General features: G+C 37.7%; 1 protein-coding gene across 8 annotated transcripts in view; it reads left to right on the top strand.

The window, feature by feature from the left end:
• Positions 1-25,735, top strand: part of USP9X (ubiquitin specific peptidase 9 X-linked) — a 163,260-nt gene extending 137,525 nt beyond the window's left edge. For all 8 annotated transcript variants that reach the window (XM_082717797.1, XM_082717801.1, XM_082717799.1 and 5 more), the window contains 14 exons: positions 32-222; positions 5,327-5,500; positions 8,117-8,258; positions 9,422-10,175; positions 10,781-10,904; positions 11,834-12,059; positions 12,588-12,717; positions 16,057-16,242; positions 16,915-17,135; positions 17,227-17,315; positions 20,994-21,150; positions 21,308-21,520; positions 21,873-21,968; positions 24,126-25,735. In XM_082717797.1, the coding sequence (XP_082573923.1) occupies positions 32-222; positions 5,327-5,500; positions 8,117-8,258; positions 9,422-10,175; positions 10,781-10,904; positions 11,834-12,059; positions 12,588-12,717; positions 16,057-16,242; positions 16,915-17,135; positions 17,227-17,315; positions 20,994-21,150; positions 21,308-21,520; positions 21,873-21,968; positions 24,126-24,263 (2,841 nt within the window). In that variant the 3' untranslated portion in view covers positions 24,264-25,735. The remainder of the gene's footprint in view (positions 1-31; positions 223-5,326; positions 5,501-8,116; positions 8,259-9,421; positions 10,176-10,780; positions 10,905-11,833; positions 12,060-12,587; positions 12,718-16,056; positions 16,243-16,914; positions 17,136-17,226; positions 17,316-20,993; positions 21,151-21,307; positions 21,521-21,872; positions 21,969-24,125) is intronic.
• The last annotated feature ends 1,747 nt before the right edge of the window (positions 25,736-27,482 follow it).

Raw genomic sequence — 27,482 nt, 5'->3', positions numbered from 1 at the left:
GATTAACTTACTAATACTTTTTCATATCTAGAGCAATGTTGATCCCAGAGATGATGTATTTGGATATCCTCAACAATTTGAAGACAAACCAGCATTAAGTAAAACAGAAGATAGGAAGGAGTACAATATCGGTGTCCTAAGACACCTTCAAGTCATCTTTGGTCATTTAGCTGCTTCTCGTCTACAGTACTATGTGCCCAGAGGATTTTGGAAACAGTTCAGGTAATTTGGGAATAGACATTAATAGGGATACTGCTTAAACCTTTACAAACATCGCTGTACACAATAATACATATTGGAGGGCATCTTTATGTTTAATATTTAAACAGCAGTACAAAAAAAAAAATAAAAACAGTAGTACAGTTGACCCTGAAGAACATGGGTTTGAATCACTGGAGTCCACTTATACACGGAATTTCTTTATCCCCCCGATGAATACAGTAAAGTACTTTAAATGGATTTTTCCCCCTGTGGTTTCTTAATAACATTTCCTTTTCCCCAGCTTACTGTATTGTGAGGATACAGAATACAATACATAACACATACAAAATATGTGTTACTTGCTTGTTTATTTTTATAGGTAAAACCTGCAGCCAACAGTAGGCTCCTAGTTAAGTCTTGGAGCGTCAGAAATTATAGGTTTTCTACCGCATGGGGGTCAGCATCCCTCATTATTCAGGAGTCTGCTGTAATAATCAAACTTTACTTTTTAGTGTTTTACTCTGTCTTCAGAGTCAGAGGTAGAAAGTGTTGTGATTTGGAGAGGCATTATTGTTTAGTTTCTTAAGATGTTAAGAATGTTTTTTGATGTTAGGATGTTTTTTGTTTTGGGGGCATCTCGGTGGTTCAGTCAGTTAAACATCTGCCTTCAGCTCAGGTCACAATCCCGGGGTCCTGGGATCCAACCCTACATTGGGCTCCCTGCTCCAAGGAGAGTCTACTTCTCCCTCTCCCACTCCCATTCCCCCTGCTTGTGCTCTCTCACTGCCTGTCAAATAAATTCTAAAAAACTTTTTAAAAAATAATTTTTATTTTGAAAATTTCTCAAATTTAGAGAAGTAGGGAGAACCATCTATATTCATCCCCCAGCCTCAGCAGTTGTTGACTCGTGCCCAGTCTTTTTTAATCTACATTCCCATCTACTTTCCAATTGCTTTGAATCAAATCTCACACACTGTCATCTATAAATATTGTAGTGTGTATCTTTGGTGCCTTTTTTTTAAAACCTAACCATGGTACTATTACAGTGTCTTTTAAAAATCCTTAATATCCATGGGGCACCTGGGTGGCTAAGTGGGTTAAGTCTGCCTTTGGCTCGGGTCATGATCCCAGGGTCTTGGGATCAAGCCCCACATTGGGCTCTCTGCTCGGCGGAGAGCCTGCTTCCCACCCACCCCCCGCCGCCCACCTCTCTGCCTGCTTGTGATTGCTATCTGTCAAATAAATAACTTTTTAAAAAAAATTCTTAATATCCTTATTAGTGTTCATATTTACTCAGTTTTCTCACAGTTGATTTTTCCTATGTATTTTTTTGAAACTGGGATCCAAATGAAGTCCATATACCTCAAATGTTGCTATGACTCTCCTTGTAGTCTCAGCATTTTTCTTGATGGGGCCTACCATTAAAAACAACATCCTTGCTGTTTTTTGGGGGAAAGTAGGTAGTTTACAATTTAAAGTTTCCAACCATCTGGATTTTATTGATAGAATCCCTGTGGTATTTTTGTATTTTCTGTTTTCCTCAGTCTGCTATATTTCCTATAAATAAGGAGTGAGATCTAGAGACTTGATGAGATCGAGGTGTTTTTCTTTTCTTTTCTTTTCTTTTTTTTTTTTTTTTTGAAATGATAGGCAAAGCTACTTTATAGACGGTAATGTTTACATCAGTGGGGAGAAGTATGTGATGTCTGTATCCCATGATCACAGCCATTGATCATCACTGGCTAGAGTATTTCATCAGGATTACAGAATGGTGGTAGTCTCATTTTTTTTCTCCTTAAATCATTCTTGCATTTACTAGCCAGAATAGATTTTACGTACAACTTTGCTACCCTAATATATAATTTTCTAGGAAAGATGGAATAAATAACCTTTTTTTTTTTAATTAAAATTCTCAATTATATCTTGATCTTGTTTTTTTTTTATATTTTACCTTTTTTTTTTTTTTAAGATTCATTTATTTGACAGAGAGGGACACAGCAAGAGGAACACAAGCAGGGGGAGTGGGAGAGGGAGAAGCAGGCTTCCCGCTGAGCAGGGAGCTCGATGTGTGGCTCCATCTCAGGACCCCAGGATCATGACCTGAGCTGAAGGCAGATGCTTAACGACTGAGCCACCCAGGCGCCCCTCTTACTTTTTTAAATCATTGTCTGTTACGTGTCGTGCACTAAATACCACAGTACAACCACTTAACTCTTTTTACTGTGTATGAGAAAGGCTCTAATCCTTCATAGCTGTGGGTTTTTAAATAAAACTCCGGGGAATTTCAAGGCCTCATCCTGTCACCTGACACTGCCACCCGGGGCTGCCTTCCCTGCTTCTGTCAGATCAGCTTTCCTTTTCCCTACAAGGATACTATTTAGATTGCTTTTGAAACCACTGTTTTATAATATAATGGCATTCTTGTGAGTCACCATATAAATTCCTCTGATTCCCCTAACTAGGCCCCTGCTTAATCCATACTACTGGCTTGCATGCACCACCCTCCTTCCCAGCTCTGCTTTTACTCTGACATCACCTGACACACCCCTCACTCTCCTCTCTGTTGCAGTTCTTTCTTTCCCCAGTTTGTCACATCTCGGCCATAAGGCTTTTAAGACATTTATGTTCTTCCTCTTCCAAATTACTCTCATACTTCCTGTGTTTCTAGCTTAAAATTTGTCATTCAGTTATAGTTTTCTCACTTAATGATACATTCGGATTTTTTATTTCAAAATGATTCCTATGCTACTGGAGCTTCTAGTTTTATCTAGACTTGCACTTCTGGATGAATCTCACTTTAGACACACAATATACTCCTGATATGTGTGGGTTAGTTGACCACATTCCCTACCACATGCCCAATTTTTTATTTTGAAAAATTTGAAACCAGCGGAAAAGGTGACAAATTAGTCCAGTGTGATTACCTTTTATGTTATACTCTAAAAAGTTTTAACAGTTAACATTTTGCCAGTCTTGCTTATATTTATACAGTTGGCCCTTGAACAGTGTGGGGGTTAAGGGCATTGATTCTCCTCACAGTTGAAAATCCATGTCTAACTTTTGGTGTCCTCGAAACTGAGGAGCCTACTACTCTTGACTGGAAGCCTTACCAATAACATAACAGTTAACATTTTGTATGCTATATGTATTATATGCATATATTATATGTAAGAATATGTTCTTAAAATCAGGTAAACCGGAGAAAAGAAAATGTTAAAAATCTTAAGAAGGGCACCTGGGTGGCTCAGTCATTAAGTATCTGCCTTCAGCTCAGGTCATGATCCCAGTGTCCTGGAATCAAGCCCCGTCTTGGTCTCCCTGCTTGTGTTTCCGCTCTTGCTGTCTCTCTCTCTGTCTTTCTCTGTCAAATAAATAAAGATCTTGGAAAAAAAATAAAACTCATAAGAGAAAATCCATTTATGGTACTGTACTGTATGGTGGGAATATCCATGTGTAAGTGGATCCACATAGTTCAAACCTGTGTTCAAGTGTCAACTGTACTTGGGTTTTGATTCTTCTGAACCAGTTGATTGTAAGTTGTAAACATGATATTTTACCCCCACACACCTACATGTGCTTCAGTATGTATCCTCTAAGAATAAAGACACTTTCTGCTTACATATAATACCATTATCACACTCAATGAAATTTAATAGTGATTTAATAATGCCTAATATGGGGATACCTGGCTGTATCAGTCGGTAGAGCATGCAATTCTTGATTTCAGGGTCCTGAGTTTGAGCCCCCACATTGGGTATGGAGATTACTTGAAAAGGAGTGGAAAATAAATATTTGAATTTTTTTTTAAATAATAATGTCTAATACTCATCAGTGTATATTCTGATTTCCCAAAGATATTCTTTGTGACTTTTTTTTTCCTATCCCAGACTGGTATCCTGAAAGGAATCAAAATAATTTGGTTGTTGTTACCTCTTTAGTTTTCTTTAAAATAATCTCCCTAACTTGTCATGACTTTATGGCACCGAAATTTTTTAAGAGCCTAGATTGGTTTCCTTGAAGAACATCTCTCATTTTGATTTGTGTGGTTATTTCCTCATGATAAGATTCAAGTTAAATGTTTTTGGCAAGAAAGCCCACAGTAGGTGGTGTTATGTGCTTCTCATTGCATTGAGTTGGGAAAATACACCGTATCAGTTCGTCTGATATTGGTGATATTAACTTGGTGTCTTACAGATCTGTTCATCTTTTCTCTTTTGTAATTAATGGTTGACTCCATGTTTGAAAGTATGGGGAATCAACCATAATTTGAAAATTAATAGAATGGATTGGTGTCATTTCCAGTAACGAACCAAGTTGGTTTTAACAAACAAGAACATGTGTTTTATTTTAAACTCACTGTATCAAGTTAAGTTTAAAATATAATCGGAGGAGCACCTGGATGGCTCAGTCCGTTAAGTGTCTGACTCTTGTTGATCTCAGCTCAGGTCTTGATCCCGGGGTCATGAGTTGAAACCCCACATTGGTCCCCTCCCCCGTTTATGGAGCCTACTTTAAAAAAAAAAAAGTTAAAAAATATTACATGATTGGAATGAGATTTCCTACATAGAAAAAGTGTTTAAAAAATTGATGTATGTCACTGTAAATACAAAATTAGATGTCACTGATAGTTTCCAGGAGTGCCTAGGATTTTAGTGGTCAGTCCTCATTTTTGTGGTATACACAATTGAAAGTTTATCTAACTTAAGTCCTCAGATTACTCAAAAGAGATCAACTCTAAAACAAGTCATAGCTTTTTCCTTTCACTTGGAAAAAGCGATTTAATTAAGAGTAAATAAATCATTGCACTGTATCTGTAACCTGAAATTTAAGCAACACGAAACAAAAAGTGATTATAACATTTACATAAGAGTAAGATTCACTATATAAAGCAGCCGCAGGTGCTGGAGCCATAGAAACCATCAACCACACCAGCAGTTTCATAGTGACTCATGGCACGGAGCTCCACTTGCACTATGAGCCTCACTGTGTCTCTCACCGCGCTCTACACATAAAGAGCATTTGCTTTTTTCCTACTAAAACAAAAAACTGTTTATATATTGTCATTTATGGTTGTATTGCTTTATTTTCTGAGAAAATACTGTATTTTTTCCCATTCATTTTTTAGGCTTTGGGGTGAGCCTGTTAATCTGCGTGAACAGCATGATGCTTTAGAATTTTTTAATTCACTGGTGGATAGTTTAGATGAAGCTTTGAAAGCCTTGGGACATCCAGCTATGCTAAGTAAAGTCTTAGGAGGGTCCTTTGCTGATCAGAAGATTTGCCAGGGCTGCCCACATAGGTAAGTGCTGATGATATATTTAAAGTTGTACTGTTTATTTACTAAAAAAAAGTATTTATTAGTAGTTAATGTGTACTAAAGTAGAGTATGCCACCAATTTAACTATATGCCTGAGACTGGATGAATTATACACTTTGTACCTTACTGTTGTAGATTTGGGTTTTGTGTATGGTGGTAGTGGTGATGGTTGGTGGTGTTTTCATGGAGGTTTTTGTTTTCTGGTTTGGGGGGGGGGTTGATTTGGTCACATAACCTTTGGCTCCTTCTCTTTTATGTATGATCATTACTGGGGAAATGAAATGACATTTTGCATATATATAGCTTATAGGTGTTACTCATAAATTTGCCCTTAATCCTAGAGCTAAAGTAATTAAAATACTAAAAATACATTAAGTTTAGAGATGATAGACATGGAGTACAATTTCCTTATATAAGAGAAATACTAATTTTTAAAATAGCATTGTCATTATCCTTAAAGTGTGTTTTCAACACAAAACATAGCAAGAATTGACTGAACACACTGTTTTTTACTTAAAAGAGAAACTGTTTGATTAAGAACTCTTAATTGAAAACAGTTAAGTGACTATTAAATTTCACTACTAGTAGTAGATACACGTTTATGCCTAGTACATGGAAGTTTTACTTTGGAACTTCTCTTGCATGTTACTGATGACTGATGGTTTGAAATCACTTTTCGCCAAAATATCACAATACAATGCTATTTTCTATAAGCCCAAACAGCATTACATAGTCATGAGGTATGTGGCTGGTGGGAGTGCTTCATTTTTGATCAAAGGGAAATGATTGACAAGAGAGGTAAATATATAAATGAGAAATTACCGTGAGGTTAAACCATTCATTCAGAACAAGACCATGAAATCATTCACGTAGCCTGTACAGTAACTTTTGGTTGTTTTAAAAGACCTTTTGCAGGGGCGCCTGGGTGGCTCAGTGGTTGAGCCGCTGCCTTCGGCTCGGGTCATGATCTCGGGGTCCTGGGATCGAGTCCCACATCGGGCTCTCTGCTCGGCAGGGAGCCTGCTTCCTCCTCTCTCTCTCTCTCTGCCTGCCTCTCTACCTACTTGTGATTTCTCTCTGTCAAATAAATAAATAAAATCTAAAAAATAAATAAATAAATAAAATAAAAGACCTTTTGCATTAGGTGGACAACTAAACTGTCATTTTAACCTTTTGATTTTAATTACTGATAAAATAAGCCAACTTTTTGGTCATTTATTCTAATCAGTCCTTCTTGGTTTTAGACAATTTTCAAAGTCATTTGGAAATTACTGCTTTTCTTTGCTAATAAGTGACAGTGTCCAGAGAGCATGATTATAATTAAGATCCCAGAAGTTCAAATACTTTCTCCACAACTAAACGAGGCCTGTTTACATTACATGCCAGAAGGTTACATAAAGAGTCCAAGTCTATCTGTTCTACAGGATTATTTGCTAGATCAGGAGTTCACAAACAGTGCACCACAGGTCAAATCCAGCCACAGCCACACATCAGTTATTTTTTAAAAAGTGTTACTGAAACATACTCTGGCTGCTTTCCCTATAACAGCAGAGTTCTAGAGACGTCGTGGCCCACAAAAAAGCTTGCAATAAGTACTGTCTGGCTTTTTATAGAAAAAATTTGCTGGCTTGCTCTCATCTTCGAATGTCCCTTTTTTTTTTTTTTTTTTTTAAAGCAAAGTCATAAGTTCTGACTTCTTTTTTCTCTTTTATGGGTTGTTCCCAGATCATAGTAGCAATAGTCTTAATACCTATTTCATATTCCATTCATGCCACTTAACAAATACCTTTGTATACCTTTTTTTTCCCATAACTAAACTGAAAAGCCCCAAATATGAGGAACTTGTCTTCAGCATTGACTATCCCAGAGTACTTTCACACATGGAAGGCCCTCCGAATGTATTTGTTGAATGAATAAATTTGATGGTTGAAAGTGTATTCCCCACATCCCATGTTCTGAGTTTACGCATGTGTCTCATCAGAAATCTGAAATTTCCCTTGGTAGAAAATTGCCACAAGGTGGGATTCTGGCTCCTACTCAGATTGGTTATCTCCTGTTGACTGGTTGTTCAAACTTGTGCTATACTGAGGTTTCCATTACAGAAAAGAATAACCATTTAAAAATTCAGCCCATTAATAGTTTAAAATACTGTTTTCAGAAGTTGATGAATTCATGCTTTGGCCTTGGCATGAATTAGCCTAACTAGATGACAATGGAAGCAGCACAGTTAGATGGTACAGAGCTTAAGCCATGAAGCAGCAAAGACCTTGCTTCAAAACGTGATTTTGCCTAGTAATCTTGACCAAATTAACTTTTCCAAGTCCCAGGTCCCTCATCTCTGAAGTGGAGGTGGTGTTAGTTCTCTAGCAGGTTTGTCATGAAGACAGAGAAACTGGTGTATATATGGGCATAAACAACCTAATGTAGTGCCCAGCACTAGGTAAGTGGGCCAAATAAATGTGTCAGAGTTTACGAAACATTCTGTTTTGTACAGGTTTCATGTCATCTTATAAATATTGCAGATGTAGCTTTCATTAATTCTGTAAAAATGTTGAGAAAACTAAGAAATCTTTTTTGATGATTTCTTAATATCTTTAGATACGAGTGTGAAGAATCTTTTACGACTTTGAATGTAGACATTAGAAATCACCAAAATCTTCTTGATTCTTTGGAACAATATGTCAAAGGAGATTTATTAGAAGGTGCAAATGCATATCATTGTGAAAAATGCAATAAAAAGGTATGAATTATCCAGGTTTTAAAGTAACTAGAGTTACATTTAATGGGTTTGAAAGTTCATTGCTTTGGTTTATGTATTTATCTATTTTTATTCCCTACCCTGCTTTGTTACAGTGGTAGCAGAAGGTAGTTAAGGTAACTGGTACAAAGGTTTTTCAGGGCAAGAAAATTAAGAGAAAGTAGTGACAGCAGGGCTAGGGAAACCAGTAGATAAGAGCAAACATCTTAGAAGTCATAATAGTTCACTATCACTTTCTGTTGTCTGAGCTCCACAGTCACTTGCCATCCATGCCCAACCAAACTGCTATTGAACCCCAAAGCTATAGCGCTGACAAGAAAATGTTTTCTCCCGTCATGTTCAGTTGACCAAGAAGTTTACTGAAACCTGCATTACTCGATTTGGTGCCATAAGATTTCTTCTACCACCGTGTTTTTAAACTAATGGGATCAGGTTTTTAGACCCACTTGAAAAAGTTTTATCTTTGGGCACTTAACAGCTCTTAGGGAGAGACCGTCTACGCAGACAGTAAATAACGTCTCTCTTGCTGGGCTCCCAAATTCTCTCACCTCCAAGTCACCTGTATCGTTTTGACATTCACACACCACCTGAAGAGGTATAAAGTCTAGAGGCTGAGGTGTGAGCTGTAAAGCTGGACTGCCCCCCGCCCCCACCGCCACCAGCTCTGAGACTTGAGGCAAGTGACTCAGTCTCTCTGCTGCTCCTGCTCCTCCTCATTACTACTCAGGCAGTACTTAGCATATTACTTGGCACCTAATAGCCCAATAAATATTAGCTGCTATTGTATTTCTTTAGCTTGCTCCAAACAGAGCATACCTTCATTAACCTAACAGTAAATGTTAAACAAGTAACAGTGGTGAGATAGCAATGACAATACAGAATCCAGGCAGTGAGTAATGTCAGTGTCACTAATATTCACAATTTGTAACAAATGGCATCTGCTTTTTCCATATTGTTAGTTTTAGTTAGCATTTTTTTAAATGCCCACTGTGACAGAATTACCTTGATTATATTCATTGTGGTGTGTTTGTTTACACTTACAACCTCCAGTTAGTCTTCATGAGAATTTAATAATACGGGTTTATAGTTTGTTTTGTGCAATGGATTATAGAAGAACATCTAGTAACTTGCTCTGTTTATTTTAGGTTGATACCGTAAAGCGCTTGCTAATTAAAAAATTACCTCCCGTTCTTGCTATCCAACTGAAAAGATTCGATTATGACTGGGAAAGAGAATGTGCAATTAAATTCAATGATTATTTTGAATTTCCTCGAGAGCTGGACATGGAACCTTACACAGTCGCAGGTGTTGCAAAGCTGGAAGGAGATAATGTAAACCCAGAGAGTCAGTTGATACAGCAGAATGAGCAGTCTGAAAGTGAGACGGCAGGAAGCACGAAATACAGACTCGTGGGCGTGCTGGTACACAGTGGCCAAGCAAGTGGTGGACATTATTATTCTTACATCATTCAAAGGAATGGTGGAGATGGTGAGAGAAATCGCTGGTATAAATTTGACGATGGAGATGTAACAGAGTGTAAAATGGATGACGACGAAGAAATGAAAAACCAGTGTTTTGGTGGAGAGTATATGGGAGAGGTATTTGATCACATGATGAAGCGCATGTCCTACAGGCGCCAGAAAAGGTGGTGGAATGCTTACATACTTTTTTATGAACGATTGGATACTATAGACCAGGGCGATGAGTTGATAAGATACATATCTGAGCTTGCTATCACCACAAGACCCCATCAGATTATTATGCCATCAGCCATCGAGAGAAGTGTACGGAAGCAGAATGTGCAATTCATGCATAACCGAATGCAGTACAGTTTAGAATATTTTCAGTTCATGAAAAAACTGCTTACGTGTAACGGTGTTTACTTAAATCCTCCACCAGGTAAGTATCAAGAGTTTAGCTTCTTAGTAAAAGCGTAACTCTTAGTTTACTTGCAAGATTTCTTAGAAGCATCAACATATTTGCATTTTTACTTTGGGCTTTTTTTTTTTTTTTTTTTTTTTTTTTTTTTTTTTTTTTTTTAAGATTTTATTTATTTACTTGACAGAGATCACAAGTAGGCAGAGAGGGGAGTGGAAAGAAGTGGGTTCCCTGCCGAGCAGAGAACCCGATGCAGGGCTCAATCCAGACCATGATGTGAGCTGGAGGCAGAGGCTTTAACCAACTGAGCCACCCAGGCACCCCTACTTGGGGCTGTTTCAAAGCCATATTTCAGATAACTGTTACCTTTGAGCAGTATATATTGTCGGTGTGGTGTGTTTGGAAACAGAGGAGCTTTTGTTTATTATAACAATTTGTTTTTGACTCAAGCATTAGTTTGAAACATCCTTTACTGAACTAAGAATTATTTCGTAAGTAGCTGGTCGGGGGGTAGTTAGCAAAGTTAGGACTTCTAGAAATCAGTGGAAATGTAGACTTGTTTGAAAATGGAGCTTAGACATAGAAATTCTTATTTTTTTTTTAATGTATCTTGCCTTTTTTTATAGGGCAAGATCACCTGTTGCCTGAAGCAGAAGAAATCACTATGATTAGTATTCAGCTTGCTGCTAGGTTCCTTTTTACCACAGGATTTCACACCAAGAAAATCGTCCGTGGCTCTGCCAGTGATTGGTACATTGCTTTGGGTTTTCATTCCTATTATCCTAGCATTTAGTTTGATTCTTTAATATATTGCTTTATTTTTTTCCAACTCCACGACCATCTTACTTCAGATCTGGAAAGCAAAATACAATCTTTTTTTTTTTTAGGATTTTATTTATTTATTTATGAGAGAGAGAACATGAAGAGGAGAAAAGTCAGCAGGAGACGCAGACTCCCTGCCGAGCAGGGAGTCTTACGTGGTACTTGATCCTGGGACTGCAGGATCATGACCTGAGCTGAAGGTGGTCACTAAACCAATTGAGCCACCCAGGCATCCCCAAAAACTCTTGATAGTAATAGTGAGAGAGATGATATTAAAATAATTAACTTATGCTAAACATGACCTTTCATTGTTCTGAAGCTGGCTTCTGTTTCTCTTACCTTGCATCCTATCTTTGATGTCCCAGTACAAAAGATTATAGGATAATACTTAAAAAGTCTGAGCTACTTTATCCAGAAATTAGTAGTTTTAACTTCCCTAGATTAAATTTTGCCATAGATTTAAAAACGTGACAAATAAAATGAGTGTCCTAAGTTTCAGATTGTGAGAGTATAGAGACCATTATAATACCTTGATTGAACAATTTTTATGTACTCCGGTGGTAAGATATTCAAGGAAAGTTAGGGAAGGGATTGTCTTGTCCTTGAATCTAGAAAGAGTTCGGTAATGAGTTTGTAGAGGACTGGACAAGCTTTCATCTCTGTGTTGTCAGTCTTTGAGAAGAGCCCCAAGTTGTAGTCACCTACAATGTTGGTACTAGAAGCAACCATTGCTGGCTCTTTCCCTTCAGAAGTAAAAGAGGGTCTTTGATTTTTATTTCGTTCATAGAGACTCATATTTGTATTACATACAAAACATAGTAAATTGACATTCGAAATTTTTTTTTGTTTTGTCTTAGGTATGATGCATTGTGTATTCTCCTTCGTCACAGCAAGAATGTCCGTTTTTGGTTTGCTCATAATGTCCTTTTTAATGTTTCAAATCGCTTTTCTGAATACCTTCTGGAGTGCCCCAGTGCAGAAGTAAGGGGTGCATTTGCAAAACTTATAGTTTTTATTGCACATTTTTCCTTGCAAGATGGGCCGTGTCCTTCCCCTTTTGCATCTCCCGGACCTTCTAGTCAGGTAATTGCCTGGTTTTCTTTTTAGTGATTAAATGCTTACAGATCTCTTCCCTGGAAGTTAAAGTCACAAATACATGTACATCTGTTTGATATGTTTACCGAACAAATGTGTGTGCACACACACCCACACCATCTGTTATCTAGGAGTTCGGTAAAAGTACTTCGCAGCAATGTATAGCAATTATTAGCTCTTTAACAACCACAGAATTTTCTGTGTTCGTTCAGTTACAAGCAGTGGCTTAATTGTACACATGATTATATAAATTATTTGTAAAGGTTTTTTTTAATGGACTTCCATTTATTAAGAATTAAAACATCATGATGAAGTCTCTAGATGAAATCTACCTCAGATCTTCATTCCCTTTTCTAAAAAGCAACCCTTTTTAATTGTTCATTGTGTGATTAGTCCTTCTAAAAATTTCTGCCTTATATTTATTGTGGGTGGGTATGGGTGTGTGTCCCCTTTTTATGTATTATACTGTGCCTATATCTTGTCACTGGAAAATAGCCAATGTTTTATCCTTTACAGGCTTATGACAACTTAAGCCTAAGCGATCACCTACTAAGGGCAGTTCTCAATCTCTTGAGAAGGGAAGTTTCAGAGCATGGGCGTCATTTGCAGCAGTATTTCAATCTGTTTGTAATGTATGCCAATTTAGGTAAGAATTTAAATCACTATAATTCTGTTTTAATGTATTAAGCGGCAAAGTCTTCTAAGTCAAATGATGAAACATTTTTTACTGCGCTTTTCACCTTGTACTTTATTTATGCATATCTCTGCAGTACATAGAGGCCAGAATCTGTCTCTTCTAGAGAGAGGAAGTAGGGGAAAGGGCAGAGGGAGAGAGAAACCCATGAGATCACAACCTGAGCCACAATCAAAGAGTTGGACATTTAACACACTGAGCCTCCCAGTCACCCCCAGAATCTGTGTCTTAATCATGTTTTTTTATCTCCTAAAACAGTAGTGCCAAATCTATCTGGATTTGAAAATACTCTTGGGCCCCATCCCACACCAACTCAATCAGAATTCTCACAGCTAGCACAAGGAACACATTTTCAAAAAGTCCCTGGGTGGTTGTGATACTCCTCCAAGTTTGAATTAAGGACTTGGTCTGAACTAAGTTTTTATTGAAGTCCACTAAATTAAAATTACAGATAATAATACATATTCAGTTACCCTATTATTTGTTATTACCTCTGTTTAACATTTTCCTTCTCTAACCTTTCTAATATCATCTGATCAGTGATCCCAGAATACTTAAAAATACGTTGTCTTCTACTTCTGTTGTTTTGTATTGTGTTCACATTTTTGTGTTACTACCCAGTGAGATTACAGAGATCAGCATTTTTTGCACAGTGACACTCAATAAATGTTTGTTGAATGAAATCACAAATCCTTCCATTGTCATTTGGTGTCTGTTATTGGCTTTGTATGGGGTGGTAAATTTCCTATGATTACAATTATTAAATTTCTTTTTCTGTTTTTTTTTTTTTCTTTATGTTTTATTTAAGTAATCTCTGTGTCCAATGTAGGACTACGAACTCATAACCCTTAGATAAGGGTCTCATGCTCTTCCAACGGAGCCAACCAAGCACCCCTCAAATTATAAAAATTTCTTACTAATCAGGTATCAGTGCATTGTTCCCAAAATGATTAATTTATTGAGGCATTCCATTTAAAATCTTAAGTGCTAATGAGTATTTGGCCAGATTTGAATAACTTCTTTAAAAGTTTAAAAGAGGAGCACCTTGGGCACCTGGGTGGCTCAGTCGTTAATCATCTGCCTTTGGCTCAGGTCATTATCCCCAGCGTCCTGGGATCGAGCCACATACCAGGCTCCCTGCTCTGCGGGGAGCCTCCTTCTCCCTCTCCAGCTCCCCCGTGCTTGTGTTCCTTCTCTTGCTGTCTCTGTTATAAATAAATAAAGTTTTTTTTAAGATCTTACTTATTTGACAGACACAGAGAGAGGAGGGAACAGAAGCAGGGGGAGTGGGAGAGGGAAAAGCAGGCCCTCTCCCAAGCAGGGAGCCGGATGAGGGGTTCGATTCCAGGACCCTGGAATCATGACCTGAGCTGAAGGCAGACACCCAATGACTGAGGCACCCAGGCGTCCCCAGAGCCATATACTTTAGTATGAAATTCTTAATACCACATATGCTTTGGGGTTCAGGATTGTGTGGATTTAAGAAAGGTAAGGCAGTATATATACCATGTGTTGTGCAACATCCCTATAACAGAGTCCAAGACAACACCTTACAATCATACACATTAATATTTCTACAGTAAAGCATGAGTAGTCACCCTGAGAGGGGATAAACGAAGACTATAAATAGTCTCTTAACAGTTCAGGCCAGCTTTTCCCACCAAACACGTTTGACACCAACTTTATGAAAGAATTCCTGTTTATATTTATGATAAGAGCTTTTTGAATCTCAGGATTTCAGATAAGGGATTGTGGGCCTATATTTATTATACTTCTTGGAATATGACACTAAAAAGGACAGACTGTTGTCTAATGAAATAAGAGAAGCAAATAAAAAGATAACTGCCATAAAGTATGTTAATGGCTATAATAGGGAAAAATACAAAGTGGTACATGGTAGTATGTAGTAGGGATACCAGACTAGAATTGGGGCATACAGGAGACTTAATGGGGAAGTTGATGTGGGAATTGGTTGTTTGGGCTTTCTATCCAGAGTGAACAGCAGATGCAAAGACTTGGAGTAAACTCAGTGTGTGGAGGAAGTGAAAGTTACTCAGACTAGAAATGATCTCTGATCATGCTATCTGGCAAGCCTCATGAGGGGTTCTAGACTTTATCCTAAGGTCAGTAATGAGCCACTGTAGAGTTTTTAATAGACATACCTCTAGAAAGATAACTCAGACTACAATGTAGAATGGATTGCAGGGAAATAAGACTAGATATTATTAAAATGATTAATAGCAGAAGACCATTATGGCCAGTACTGGGGAACTGGCAATGAGGGGGATAAAAGTGGACAGATTCTGATGCTTTTTATTAGAGGTGAAGTCAGTAGGATTTAGTGATTGGGTATTAAGAGGAGGGAAACCCAGAAGAGATGGGAAGTGATGCCCAGTAGATAGTAGATAGCGGTGCCATGTACTGAGAGAGGATAACACAAGAGGAAGAACATGGATAGGGGAGTAAAGTGATGAGTCAGGTTTGGACAAATTGAGTTTGAGCCTGTCGGATACCCAAATAGTGATGTCTAGTATTTGGTAGAACACTTAAGATGTTTGTCTTGGAAATACCTTAGTATCATCTGAACAAAGAGAGCTAGAACTTGAAGCCATTAGAGTGAGTTTGATCATGCAGGAAAAGCATACAGCACGAGATAATGGCCTGGGAACTTTGCAGCAACCATTTCTCAGAGACAGAGAAAGGATGACTTAGAAATGAGACCAAGGAGAAGAGGCTGAAAGAAAAGAGAGGAATCCAAGAGGGAGAGGAAGCAATTACGGTTTAGAACTATTCCTTAGCTTTACCCCGGGAAAGGGGGCAGAAACCAAACTGGCATGACTTGAGGAGCGGGGGAAATAAGAAAATAGAGATGACACCAAGTTCAGGCATGGTTTTCAAGTAGCTCAGCTGTGGAAGAAAGTAGAGAGGCAATATATAAAAGAATTTTTATTTCTCACTGAGTTTTCATCATCCTCCCTTGTGATGAGGATTGCAGTCTAGGCCAGTACCCCACACTTTCAGGCCATAGAAAACATTCATTTTCTTTATACCTGGTTTGACTGGAATGTCATCGAGTCTTTGACCGTTTTAAAACAAATCCAATTATACCACAGAGATTTTTGTTCTGGTTAAATCATTCTCTGAATGTTAAATAAGAGTGGTCTTCTGGTTATAACAGTTACGGAAAAATATTTTAGATAACTGCTTTATTATGAAGTCCTTACCATCCTAAGTCTTTTCTCTTTTGTAATTCTTCTCCCCCTTTTCCCTCTTCTTCCTTCTTCATTGTAGGTGTGGCAGAGAAGACACAACTTCTGAAATTGAATGTACCTGCCACCTTTATGCTTGTGTCTTTAGATGAAGGTCCAGGTCCTCCAATCAAATATCAGTATGCTGAATTAGGCAAATTGTACTCCGTTGTGTCGCAGCTGATCCGCTGTTGCAATGTCTCTTCAAGAATGCAGTCTTCAATCAATGGTAAAGTCAAATGCTCCATCCTTTACATTGGTTTTAAAATACTGCTGGCCATACATAGTACCCAGTTAAAAGTGATTCTGAAGATGTTTAAATATAAAACCCAGAGTCTGACAATCTATAATATTTTGGGTTCTACATCTTTTCACATGTTTAAAGGGGATTTTTTTTCTTTCTGCTTGCTCCTGGGTACTTTACTGGATACTTTATGAAGTAGTTTAAGAATTAACTTTTCACCAAACTGAGGGTTGCTGGAGGGAGGGATAGAAGGGAAGAAGTGGCTGGGTGATGGACATTGGGGAGGGTATGTGCTGTGTTGAGTGCTGTGAATTGTGTAAGACTGATGGTTCACAGACTTGTACCCCTGAAACAAATAATACATTATATGTTAATAAAAAATAAATAAGGTTAGATATTCCTAAAACAAAAAAAAATTTAACTTTTCATATAGGTTATATGCCAGTGTTGGCATTTAAAGTTTGCATTTTATCATCTTAGTCTATCTGATCATTGTAATGCCTAAAACTACTTTCTTCATGGTACTTAGGAATATTGATTTAAAATGTTATTTTTCTAAAATACAAAATTCATACACTGTTTTCTATGGTGAAAGCGATATTATTTTATTATGGAGAAGCCTATTAGTTTTTCATTGATGACAAATCTGTATTCTAGGTAATCCTCCTCTTCCCAATCCTTTTGGTGATCCTAATTTATCACAACCTATAATGCCAATTCAGCAGAATGTGGCAGACATTTTATTTGTGAGAACAAGTTATGTGAAGAAAATCATTGAGGACTGCAGTAACTCAGAGGAAACTGTCAAATTGCTTCGTTTTTGCTGCTGGGAGAATCCTCAGTTCTCATCTACTGTTCTCAGTGAACTTCTCTGGCAGGTTAATAGGACAATAAACATTCATATGTCTCTCTAATTTGATTCGTTATTCCTTTAAATAAGTTATTCATGGTGTCTTTTCCTGTTTTTAGGTTGCATATTCCTACACTTATGAACTGCGGCCCTATTTGGATCTGCTTTTGCAAATCTTACTGATTGAGGACTCCTGGCAGACTCACAGGTAGATGCTCTTTTTTACTTGCCCAACTTTTAAACTAACTGATACTGCCAGCCAGTGCTTCCCCCCCACTTTTTACATTTTTACCTCTCAGAGATCTAATAAAGGTTTTACCTTAAAAGCTTAAGAATTGGTAGAAAGTTCCCTCTTCCCTCATTTGATTTCACTTTTTTTCATTGCCCACGTTGCATACTTGCTCCTAGGTATCAAAAAAATTTTTTTTAATTAAGAAAAACTAGCATAGGCTTTTGGTAAATAACTTAATTTCATTAATGATGTGCTCGGATTATTTTAGGATTAAATTGCATTCATTTAAGAGTGTGTCATATGAGGTCACATTTGGTTATCTAAAAATCGTCCTTAGGTAAGTAAATACAGTCAGTTCCCATTATTCATGTTAGCTGTATTCTCTAAAGTCACTGTGAACACTGAATGAGGGAATGTGAAGCCCTTGCTCCTGGGGAAATAACAGGTTCCTATAAGCCTCTGGTTGCATCTTTGTCAGCCAATCTATACATAACCTTTTTCTAAATGTGTGTTTCTTAATGTACAGTGCTGACTCTTTAACAGTGAACTCAAAATAACTTGTCTGAATAAAGCTTCTTTTTTTTTTTTTTTTAAGATTTTATTTATTTATTTGACAGAGATCAGAGGTAGGCAGAGACACAGGCAGAGAGGAGGAAGCAGGCCCCCTGCCGAGCAGAGAGCCCGATGCGGGGCTCGATCCCAGGACCCTGAGATCATGACCCGAGCCAAAGGCAGAGGATTAACCCACTGAGCCACCCAGGCGCCCCAACTTCTTTATTTTTTTTAAAGACTTTATTTCTTTGACAGAGAGAGATCACAAGTAGGCAGAGAGGCAGGCAGAGAGAGAGAGGGAAGCAGGCTTCCCGCTCAGCAGAGAGCCCAATGTGGGGCTTGATCCCAGGACCCCGAGATCATGACCCGAGCCTAAAGCAGCGGCTTAACCCACTGAGCCACCCAGGTGCCCCTGAATAAAGCTTCTTTAATGCAATATTTTCTCTGCAAAGCCTTTTGGCACTGAAGAATACTAGGTAGCTCTTCACTACCATGAAGTTAACAAAAAGCACAAACAGTGTAGGAAGGGTTTTAAACCATGAAATCAAAAAAACCCTGAAGTCAACAAAAAGCACAAACAGTATAGAAAGGGTTTCACTAAATAACAAAAAGGACACTCTTTTACAGTGTAAGCTGAAAAAAGGCAAAGTGTCACTTTGTTCCACTTCAGCTGTGAACATGCATGTTGGTCCAGATTTTTCAAAAGCAGCATGCTGGTTTTCTGCCATTACAAATAAAGTTTAGTAAGTATGCAAAATCACAAATACAGAATCTTTGAATAATGAACATCGACTTTAGTTTTTCATTATATGAGAATTTGAGTGCGGTTTTTTGTTTTGTTTTGTTTTGTTTTTTTTTAAGCTGAGGTTATCCAGCATAACTATCCTACTGTCCTACTCAAGCTTCCTCCAGAATTCCTCCATCTTGTTCTTGGCCATAAAGTTTAATAAATGATCTTTGATCCCAACAATTATAGATGATAGTAAAATACAGAATTCATTGACAACTCTGCCAGATTTTATAACTTCCCTCCCCATGTGGATGATAGTACAATACTTGATTTTCAGAAATAGTCCACAATTTATATATGTCTGTCAATAAACTAAACTAAACTAAAACAGCAACTTGAGAACAATTCTGTAGTGACAAAATGCTTAAAACATAATTTTGATTGCGGATGTCAGAATTCATGAATATTTCCAAATTATCTCCAAAATTATCATCATGGATTTAACATTAATTTTAACATTAATAATGTTGCAAAAATAGCATCAAGCCAAAAATCAGTTTTCATGAGACAAAAAATGTAGTAGTTCCAAAACTGTAAGCATGTATTTTGAGCACTGTCCAGTACCCTTCTCAGTATGATTATAGGATTTGAAACTTTTCTTAAGAATTGTTTTTAGGGGGTGCCTGGGTGGCTCAGTGGGTTAAAGCCTCTGCCTTCGGCTCAGATCGTGATCCCAGGGTCTTGGGATCGAGCCCCGCATCGGGCTCTCTGCTCTGCAGGGTGCCTGCTTCCTCCTCTCTCTCTGTCTGCCTCTCAGCTTACTTGTGATCAAATAAATAAATAAAATCTTTAAAAAAAAAAAAAAAGAATTGTTTTTAGCGGGGCGCCTGGGTGGCTCAGATGGTTAAGCCTCTGCCTTCGGCTCAGGTCATGATCTCAGAGTCCTGGGATAGAGCCCCACATCGGGCTCCTTGCTTAGCAGGAATCCTGCTTCCCCCTTTCCCACTTCCCCTGCTTGTGTTCCCTCTCTTGCTGTCTCTCTCTCTCTCTCTCCCTCATAAACAAAATCCTCAAAGGCGGGGTGGGGGTGTTTTTAGGGGGCACCTGGGTGGCTCAGTTGATTAATTAAACGTCTTTTTTTTTTTTTTTTTTTTAAGATTTTATTTATTTGATAGAGACCACAAGTAGGCAGAGAGAGGGAGGAAGCAGGCTCCCCACCAAGCTGAGAGCCCGATCCAGGGCTCGATCCCAGGACTCTGAGATCGTGACCGGAGCCGAAGGCAGAGGCTTAACCCACTGAGCCACCTAGGTGCCCCCAAACATCTGATTCTTCATTTTGGCTCAGGTCATGATCCCAGGGTTGTGAGATTGAGCCCTGCATCAGGCTCTGTGCTGGGAATGGAGCCTGCTTAAGATTCGTTCTCTCCCTCTCCCTTGGCCCTTTCCTTCCCCAAAAAAAGAAAAGTTGTTTTTAATGGAGTCTAACTTCTTCTCTTTTCACTTAAAAAATATTTAAGGACTTACGGCATTAATACAGTTGGTTACATTGTAGTTCTCTTCATTCATTATATAGCAAGCTGTAATGGTAAAGGCACATGTGCTAGATTAAATATGGACAATTGACTTTTTGTGTAAAGGGATTAGTAAAGTATTGTTACTATGAGTCACTCGCCCAAGCTTGAAAAAACTTTCTCATAGTGAGCTTTTTGCTTCATTCGGTAAGCAATGTTTGAATATTTATGGGGTATCTACCATGGTGCCTGGCACTATCAGGCATTGAAGAACAAGGCAGGCAAAGATGATGATATAGATAAAAATGGTATTTGAAAGCAGTTAAAACTAATGGGAAGAAAATGTGGTGTGGCAAAAAGAATGGCTTAATAATACTTCATTATCACTTGGCAAAACTGAAAGCAAAAACAATATACACTGAAGGGTTTCCGATTAAACAGCAACAAGCCTGTATGATTGACTAGTCTGAAATTAATAAACCTTGCAAAATTGCTGGAGTTGTGATTTCCAGACAGATTTTATGAATGCGTATAATGCCAAAAAACAAACTTGCATTTTGATTTGGAACATTCTAATAAGTAAAATTTCTGGTATATAAGGTTTTTTAATTTGTTTTCTAATTCCACACTACACAGGTAATGTTTCTTTGTGGAGATAAAACTCACAAAATTCATTTTAATCACTTTAAAGTATACATAGAAGGACGCCTGGGTGGCTCATAGGTTTAATAGTACCTGCTGACCAGCATTAGATGACATGATACATCAGAGATCTTTATTGAGTGGCACATAGTAGGCACTCAATAAATGTTGGCTTCTGTTTGATTTTACAAGTTTTTTATATATTTGGTTCTTTTTCAGAATTCATAATGCACTTAAAGGAATCCCAGATGACCGAGATGGGCTGTTTGACACAATCCAGCGCTCTAAGAATCACTATCAAAAAAGAGCATACCAGTGTATAAAATGTATGGTAGCTCTTTTTAGCAATTGTCCTGTTGCTTACCAGATTCTGCAGGTGAGGGTTTTTTCTTACAATTTTGTAAAAATCTGAATCAGAATTAGGGATTCTGTTTTAAAGACAAATATAATGAGGTATTGGAGTTGTTATTTTAAGTTAACTTTAAGAAATATTCCAAAACCTTTTCCATACATGGTTTTATTTTCTTTTGAAGGGCAACGGAGATCTTAAAAGAAAGTGGACCTGGGCAGTGGAATGGCTTGGAGATGAACTTGAAAGACGACCATACACTGGCAACCCTCAGTACACTTACAACAACTGGTCTCCTCCAGTGCAGAGCAATGAAACATCAAATGGTTATTTCTTGGAGAGATCACATAGTGCTAGGATGACACTTGCAAAAGCTTGTGAACTCTGTCCAGAGGAGGTAAAAAAAAAAAAAAAGAAAAGAAAGAAATGGAAAAAAGCACTTTGTTACTTCATAGGCCAGTGTTTGTTAATGATAGTATCAAGGAATTTTGTCTGGGTTTTGTTTGCTTTAGTATTTACTATATGTAATCTTAAGTTAATGAGGGAGCCTTCTTTTATAGAGAAATTTCTGAAATTGCCTGACATGTAGTCTTTCTGAAGAGACCCAAATCAGGTTTTTTTTTACTGTTTCAGTTTATCTCAGTAAAAGGAAACTTGAGTCAGTTTTGTAGGTTTTTAAATTTTTATTTCAGATATGAAAAATTTCAATATGAATTTGCCTACATAATTCTTTGATTATTTAAAATTAGGAGCCAGATGACCAAGATGCCCCAGATGAGCATGAGTCACCTCCACCTGAAGATGCCCCATTATACCCCCATTCACCTGGATCTCAGTATCAACAGGTAAATCGGGTTGGTTTATGTTTTTATCCTCTAGACAATTCTTATGCTTTATTTAAAGAATGGCTGAAATTTTTGTTGTGGTTGCAAAGTAATAAAAGGGATTATCTGGACTACCTTTAGAGCATGAACAAAAGAGGAATAGCTGGGGCAGCTTTACAGTGCGATGTGTTTGAACTTCCTCTGTGGTGTCTTCCTAGTCAGATAGGTGCCTGTCTTTGTACTCACACTCAGTAAAACTATGTGGTGATTGATGTCAACATTAAATGATAATATTTAGTACAAAGGATTAGGACATTTCCTGTTAGGCTGAGTCTACAAATGGATTCCAAAGACATTTTAGATGTGGCAATGAAGGCAATTGTTCTTGGTTACATAACCTAACCAAGACTTCATTGACACTCAAGATTGTTGAAAAATATCAAGGATTTGGTAGATGTCCATAAAAGTTTCTGTATGATCAGTAAATTTTAAAAATTTAGATAAAGAAACTTTCTAAAATAACTTCTTTCCAAAACCCAGAGGTGACCAATTCAGGTCTTTTGAGGCAATGGTGCTCAAATTTGAACAAGCATCAGAATTCCCCAGTGGGCTTGTTCCAACACAGATTGCTGGGCCCCAGGCCAAGCTTCCGATTCTTTTAGGCTGAGGGTGGAACCAGAAAATCTGCATTTCTGACATGTTCCCAGGTGATTGATGCTGCTGCTAGTCTGGAAGCCATACTTTCAGAACCATTATTTAAGGCATTCTCACCTGGCTGGCTCAGTTGGTTAATGGTCTTACTCTTTTTTTTTTTTTCTTTTTTTTAAGATTTTATTTATTTGACAGAGATCACAAGTAGGCAGAGAGGCAGGCTCCATGCTGAGCAGAGAGCCCGATGCGGGGGCTTTATCCCAGGACCCTGCGATCATGACCTGAGCCGAAGGCAGAGGCTTTAACCCACTGAGCCACACAGGCGCCCCAAGTGGTCCTACTCTGGATCTCAGCACAGGTCTTGATCTCAGGATTGTGAGTGCAAGCCCCAAGTTGGGCCCCAGGTTGGGCGTGGAGCCTATGTAAGAAAGGGGCGGGATGGAAATAGAAGTGTATTCAATAATTAGAAGATGACTCTTCAGCATATTTATATTCATAATACAAATAATAGAAAGGCCTAAAATCTTCTTGACTGGTGGGAACATACAGAAAAATGAGGGTTCACAGGTTTAAAAGTTAGGAAATCAAATTCATAAGGAAGAAAGTTACTTTCCTCAGCTCTGAGAAAGCTCATGTATCAATCATGCCTGGCTCGTCCATGTTTCCTTAACGTTGTCATTTCCATTAACACTGTTCTGTGTTCAAGATTGTTGCTAATGCAGATCTCATATGACTGGTCAGTCATATTTGTCATTATCATATAGAAGCTTCCAGGTGCTTGGAAGAGTCAGAATAGATGGGTTCTAGTTCACAGATGATTTTGTGAGTGTTTTTGACAATAGACAATAACAAACTGTAATCCCTTATTTGTTGGACTTACATCTAAATAATTTGGGGCACTAAAAATCACTTTGGCTGAAGATTTATACAGCTTTACACTGGTTTTGTTTAGGGTTTGGGGCTAGGTTAGCTTTTCTCTTTTTTCTTTTAGATTTTATTTATTTGTCAGAGCACAAGCAGGGGGCACAGTAGAGGAAGAGGGACTAGCAGGCTTCCTGCTGAGCAGGGAGCTTGATGTAGGGCTCAGTCCCAGGACCCTGAGATCATGACCTGAGCCAAAGGCTTATACTTAACCCATTGAGCCTCCCAGGCGTCCGTAGCTTTTCTCTTTGAAACGATTTTTTTTTTCTTTCTCAGCATTAGCCCAAGGATATTTACTCTTTGTAAGTCCTGGGAATAAAAGAAATGTTTACGTGTCCACAGATTTCAGCCCATGATTTTAAAATTTGCTATATGAAAACTTTTTTTTTTTAATTAATTTATTTATTTGACAGAGATCATAAGTAGGCAGAGAGGTGGGGGGAAACAGGCTCCCTGTTGAGCAGAGAGCTGGATGTGGGGCTCAATCCCAAGACCCTGAGATCATGACCCGAGTCGAAGGCAGAAGGCAGAGACTTTAACCCACTGAGCCACCCAGGTGCCCCGCTATATGAAAACTTTTAACATTGATTTCTTCTCCCTTCCCAGAATAACCATGTGCATGGACAGCCGTATACAGGCCCAGCAGCACATCACATGAACAACCCTCAGAGAACTGGCCAACGAGCACAAGAAAATTACGAAGGCAGTGAAGAAGTATCCCCACCTCAGACGAAGGATCAGTGAAATGCACATAATTAACTAGTTCCATCAAGACTGTGCACCCAGGCCTTACAGTCCAACCTTTTTCTGTGTCTGGCTAATAATTTAAAACTAGAAAAACTATTCCTAATCAACATGGAGTGGAGAGTTTATTCACTGTCTTATCTGCAGAAATTTGCTGTCAATATATAACCCGCCTGCAGTGGAAAGTGTATAGTGTTTTGTAATAAATGGCCTGATGCTAATGTGTAAATGGCAAAGGTGTATATAGTATATTAATGTTTGACTGTTAATTCTTAAGCAAGAAACTTTTTTCTTGAGGAGACTCACAGATCTACAAAAACTACAAAAGTTAATTTTCTTGTTCTTCCCACTGCACTCTGCAACCAGTGTTGACTGCCTCATGGCAGTTGGATCTGCTCCTTTACAAAAACAAAAAAATAAACCAACAGCAACAAAACAGCCCATCCATGTCAACCACACCAATAGTTTCATGTTAATTCTTTGCCACGGGAGTCAGTTTTACTATGAGCAATGATATAAGGCTGGTAACCTTTAAATTATTTGGTTGATGTGGAAAATTGGTGATGTAATATTGTTTCTAGATCTTTTTCATTGCCTTTTTAATTCTGATGTTAGGTTAATCACTTTGAAGCTATAGTTATGCTGTAACATTTAGCATGGCTTCACACCAGGTTAGTGTAGCCAATGAGGAAAAAATTACCCTAATGACAGCAGTTGTCCCAGTGTGACAGCTGTATTGCTCAGAGCTTTTCCTTCTTACACCTAGAATATAAGTATAAAACAAGGGGAGAAATGTGAGAAACAGGCGGTTTTCAGTTACACATATGTTGCTTATGTCTAATGTTTGACAGTTCAATCTCTGGGTGGGATAAAGAAATTTAAATATCAGTAATGGGAATTTTTAAAGATTTAAAACAAATATGCAAAAATTTGCTATGCCAGGATGCTTGGAGCATAATAGAAGACTGTATTTGGTGTGCTTGTTATTTCTTTGGTAGAGCTTATTAGATGAATCTTCTAGAACTTTCCTTCCACTGGACCCCAGTGAAGTGGAAGTCACCAGAATCCCACAGTACTTGGAGCGCCACTGCACCAAGCTTATCTGGCTGAGTTTCTGCTCAGGCACAGTTTTACTTGAAAGCAAGAATTGTCCTAGCTCCTTTTCCATTATTCCAAAACTTTGAATGTTCGAAGCAGGGTCTTGATTAAAAAGGAAACTACTGGTTAGTTAATCTGATTGAGGTATCATAATTTCAGCATAAACATTTAATTAAAGATAAGGAACTCATCAGTTAATACTGTATTTAAAAGAGAATTGGTAACTTGAATGTGTGTAATTTTTGAAACCTGTCTAAAAACCAAATACCCCTGCAAACAGATACAGTCCACCCTATTCTATTTAAATATTTTGCTGTTTTATTTTATAGAAATTATTTTGCTGAATTCACAAATAGAATTTGATTTATGAAGAACTTTTTGTCCTGTGGTGTGTTTTTGTTTTTGTTTTTGTTTTTGGGTTGGTTTTCTATTTTTTGGTTGGTTTGTCCCCCCCTCTCTTTTATTTTTGGTTACTTTTTTTGTCCATTTTTGGTTTTTTGGGTTTTTTTGTTTGTTGATTTTGGTTTTTTGTTTGTTTGTTTGTTTTGGTTTGGTTTTTTTTTGAAGGACTGCATAATAAATTAATTCTGTGCATAGCATGCTTAGGCATGACACTGAATTCAGGAGTTCAGTCACATCGAGTTTTTGTGCACAGAAAGATTTGACCTTTGGCCCTTGACTAAAGATTTAGAGAAAACAGGATGTTGACACTGTAAAAGTTTCCTAACATAATCAATCTTGTACTTTTTGTATGTTTTTTATATACATGTATATTTAATGAGCACAAGCTTGGTTGTATTTTTTACAATTTAGTTAATAGGAAAATGTTTTGTCAAAAAGGCTATAGTTGGAACTGAACAAAGCAGAAACAAAATTGAGAATTGCTTTATTTTGTGATTAAAAGGGGCAGGTATTTAAGATAAAGCTTTGGGTATCTTATTTGCAGTACTCTATAGTCCATCTGTGCTTCTAGGTTTTCTGTAATACTAGGAAATTTTGACACCAGACAGATCCTGTTTTTACCTTAAGTATGTTACATCTGAGTTTAAGTTGGAGCAAAATCCTACACACTGTTTGCAATTCCAGTTGATAGTTTTAAATTAAAAGTTCCTCAATTCCAGGCTTCCTTAGCAATAAGCAAAATAGGTTAACTGTATTTGGACAATTTGCTATCCTTAAATACACCTTTTCACCAGATGAGAGGTGATTTTTGTATTTCCTGCTCCTTAACAAAACATGTGATGTACTTAATTTAAAAACTTTTTAATGACTTCCTAGACACAAAAAACTTGACATTTGAAAAGGCTGTGAATTTTTCTCCTTGGAGGGAGATCCCATCTTGGTTGCTTTGGATTGACAATTCCCTTGTGCCAGGTGAGAGCTTTTGAACCCTTTTCCCCTCCATTTGAGGAAGAGCTGTCTATGTTGTGCTCAGGATCAAGGGAAAGTGAACAGGGAGATTTATTTTTGTTTGTGTGCGTTATTTTCTCTATTTAACTTCTTAAGCATTAACATATAAGTGGAAATTTTAGGCGCATGTTACTGTAAGAGCAACATGGTGGTGTCGAGGTCTTTTTCTGAACATCAATGGCACATTTAAACTTCCAAGTCTTCAAAGTGCCTAAAGATAATTTAATTCTCCCTCAACTGATTTCTTGAGCCATATATATAATTCCTACTTTAAACCTTTGTTTCAGAATCACTAGTCTTCCTTTCAAAGAAGCACCCCAGGATTCTAAATGGCATGAATACTTCATAGAAGACAGATGCTACTGTTAACATAAAGACTAAAGCTATTTTTGTTGTTAAATATGTGAACAAGGGCATTGCCCTGTTGGATCTAAGTATTTCCGTGCACAACTTGGTAAAAACCGTATTGCTGCTGTTTCTAAGCCCTCCACCAACTAAATTTTCATGCTCAGCATTATAGAGGCAGAAATAACATAAATCATACTTGGGGTTTTTGTCTTTCCTTGATTTTTCTCTCTGATAATTTCCCAACTTTGTGTCTTTTAGCTGTTATATATACAAATTTAGAATTATTAAAATGTTTTATATTTTTTTCATGATTAACTTTTATTAGTGAATGATAAGTATTTAATCCTAGCAGTGGTTAAAAAG

Source organism: Mustela nivalis (assembly GCF_964662115.1).
Source record: "Mustela nivalis genome assembly, chromosome: X".
NCBI classification, from domain to species: Eukaryota; Metazoa; Chordata; class Mammalia; order Carnivora; family Mustelidae; genus Mustela; species Mustela nivalis.
Note: the sequence above shows the minus strand (reverse complement) of the source record. Positions and strands in the feature narration are given on the sequence as shown.